This window comes from Megalobrama amblycephala, linkage group LG14, assembly GCF_018812025.1.
Source record: "Megalobrama amblycephala isolate DHTTF-2021 linkage group LG14, ASM1881202v1, whole genome shotgun sequence".
Lineage (NCBI taxonomy): Eukaryota > Metazoa > Chordata > Actinopteri > Cypriniformes > Xenocyprididae > Megalobrama > Megalobrama amblycephala.
In genome coordinates this window covers 38,809,879-38,811,740 of record NC_063057.1, presented here as the reverse complement: position 1 = coordinate 38,811,740, position 1,862 = coordinate 38,809,879, and the positions used below count along the sequence as shown (strand labels likewise).

The following is a 1,862-nucleotide window of genomic DNA, read 5'->3' as shown; positions in this document are numbered from 1 at the left end:
AGCTTGAGTACTGGTCTCCCCATCTGCTCCTGTACTTGGGCCAGTCTTTCTTTTGCTGTTGTGCTTGTTCGGAAATATGTCACAAGTTTCCTACATTTCAATCTAATGTCATTGAAGCTGCTGATGTCATCAAAGGACTTCCTCACAATGAGATTTAGTGCATGTGCAATGCATATTGCATGCCTAACATTTAATGATCTTACACATGCAATCATATTGGCTGCCACATCAGTTACCAGGCACTTCACTTTCTCCTTTATGCCCCACTCCTCCATGAGCTTGATGTGTCCAGTAGCCAAGTTCTCAGCGGTATGGCTCTTAGGAAAATGCTCTACACCTAGTGAAATAGTTCAGAGCTTGTCGTTTTCATCTATAAAATGGCAGGTTACTGCTAGGTAGGCATCCATGTGTAGGGATGTCCACATGTCAGACGTAAGGCTTACAGCCGCAACTTTCTGCAACTGCTCTCTGGCCTTCTTAACCTCCTTGTATTTATTTTCAACCATGACCTTCAAAGCCTGTGGATAAAAAGAAATGCAGTTACTTTTAATTAACTGCTTAAATAATTATAAACCACTTTATTAATCATATACCTTTCGAGTTGGGATAACATAAGTAGGATCCAACACATGCAGGAGGTCCCTAAATCCAGCATCTTCCACAATGGAAAAGGGTTGGGAGTCCTTGACGACCATGTTCACCAGGGCCTCATTCACCATTTCTTTTTTGGAATCTATAATAAAATACAAAGTTGGTGTATTGTAGGAGCTTAACACCTTATTTAAATAAATAAAAAAATATATATTATGTATTACTTTGAGTACTGTGTGGATTGTTACTAGTTTCTGCATGTTCATGCAGTGCTCGATAATGCCTGAGCATGGAGGAGGTGTTATTGCTGTATGTCAGCTCCTTCAGGCACAGCAAGCATTTCACCTTGAAACATGAAATAATAGACATGAAACATTATACAGCCATATAGTGCGGATTATAATTATATTAAGACAGTAAAATATATCAATTACACATACCTTATTGTGAGCAACCATTTCAAAATGCTCCCAGACTGGGGAGGATTTCCTCTTTCTTGCTGGCTCCATTAAGAGGTCACAAAAAAAGCAAACAAATCCAAAAGGGCAATCCAAATCAACAAGCAGTCCAGTCCAAGTCCAAAAATCCAAAGCAATCCAACCAATCTTATCTATGTAATATAATAATAATATAATATAATGAATATAATTAATAATAACAATATACTAACCTAATATAACCTAATATAATATAATAATATAGCTCTAATAATACAATAATGACACAACTCTCTGACTCTCCGACACTCTACTACTACTACTGGTTCTACTACTCCGAAACTACTCGCGTGTTTCTAACTCCCTTTATCCGGAAGCGACACTCAAACCGAACCGATGACGTATTCCACACAAACCGAGGCCTCGTTTGTCATTGGTCATGTGATTTCTACATTCCCAACACAAGCCTCGAATCGACGCTTCATCTGGCACGCCCATTTATGCTCGACACAAGCTCCGAAGCCTCGGTTCAAATGTCCCATCACTACTCTTGTTTTCCATGTTACTTTGTTGTGTATTGATGTTGTAACCTGCTGTTGGTGAGTTTCATGTTTCTAGCCAAGCCAAAGTCATGTTGACGGTCATGTTATGTTCACTTTGTGTAAATAAACTGCACATGAATTAATTAATTCACCTTCAGAAGACTTAAATGTTAGTGATGGCGAAATGAAGCTTTGTGAAGCACAGATGCTTTCCCCTCAAGTGTATCGTAAAAAGGTTCATTACTCAAAGCTTTTGAACACAGTGCACACTAACGACATCTTGTGGTCAAAT

At 38.7% G+C, this 1,862-nt stretch overlaps 1 protein-coding gene across 1 annotated transcript; it reads right to left on the bottom strand.

The window, feature by feature from the left end:
* Positions 1-549: 549 nt before the first annotated feature.
* LOC125244943 (zinc finger BED domain-containing protein 4-like) lies at positions 550-1,597 on the bottom strand. The gene is made up of 3 exons (XM_048155343.1): positions 1,032-1,597; positions 816-936; positions 550-733 (listed from the first exon to the last, which is right to left on the bottom strand). The coding sequence occupies exons 1-3, from the start codon at positions 1,098-1,100 to the stop codon at positions 582-584; spliced, it is 342 nt and encodes a 113-aa protein (XP_048011300.1). The 5' UTR covers positions 1,101-1,597; the 3' UTR covers positions 550-581.
* Between the last annotated feature and the right edge of the window lie 265 nt (positions 1,598-1,862).

What these genes read in the sequence shown, in the direction of transcription:
- LOC125244943 (XM_048155343.1), bottom strand. Translation starts at nt 1,100, where the DNA reads ATGGAGCCAGCAAGAAAGAGGAAATCCTCCCCAGTCTGGGAGCATTTT. An exon ending in AAATGGTTGCTCACAATAAG is followed by an intron (nt 937 to 1,031) that starts GTATGTGTAATT and finishes TCATGTTTCAAG; the next exon opens with GTGAAATGCTTGCTGTGCCT. An exon ending in CAATCCACACAGTACTCAAA is followed by an intron (nt 734 to 815) that starts GTAATACATAAT and finishes ATTTTATTATAG; the next exon opens with ATTCCAAAAAAGAAATGGTG.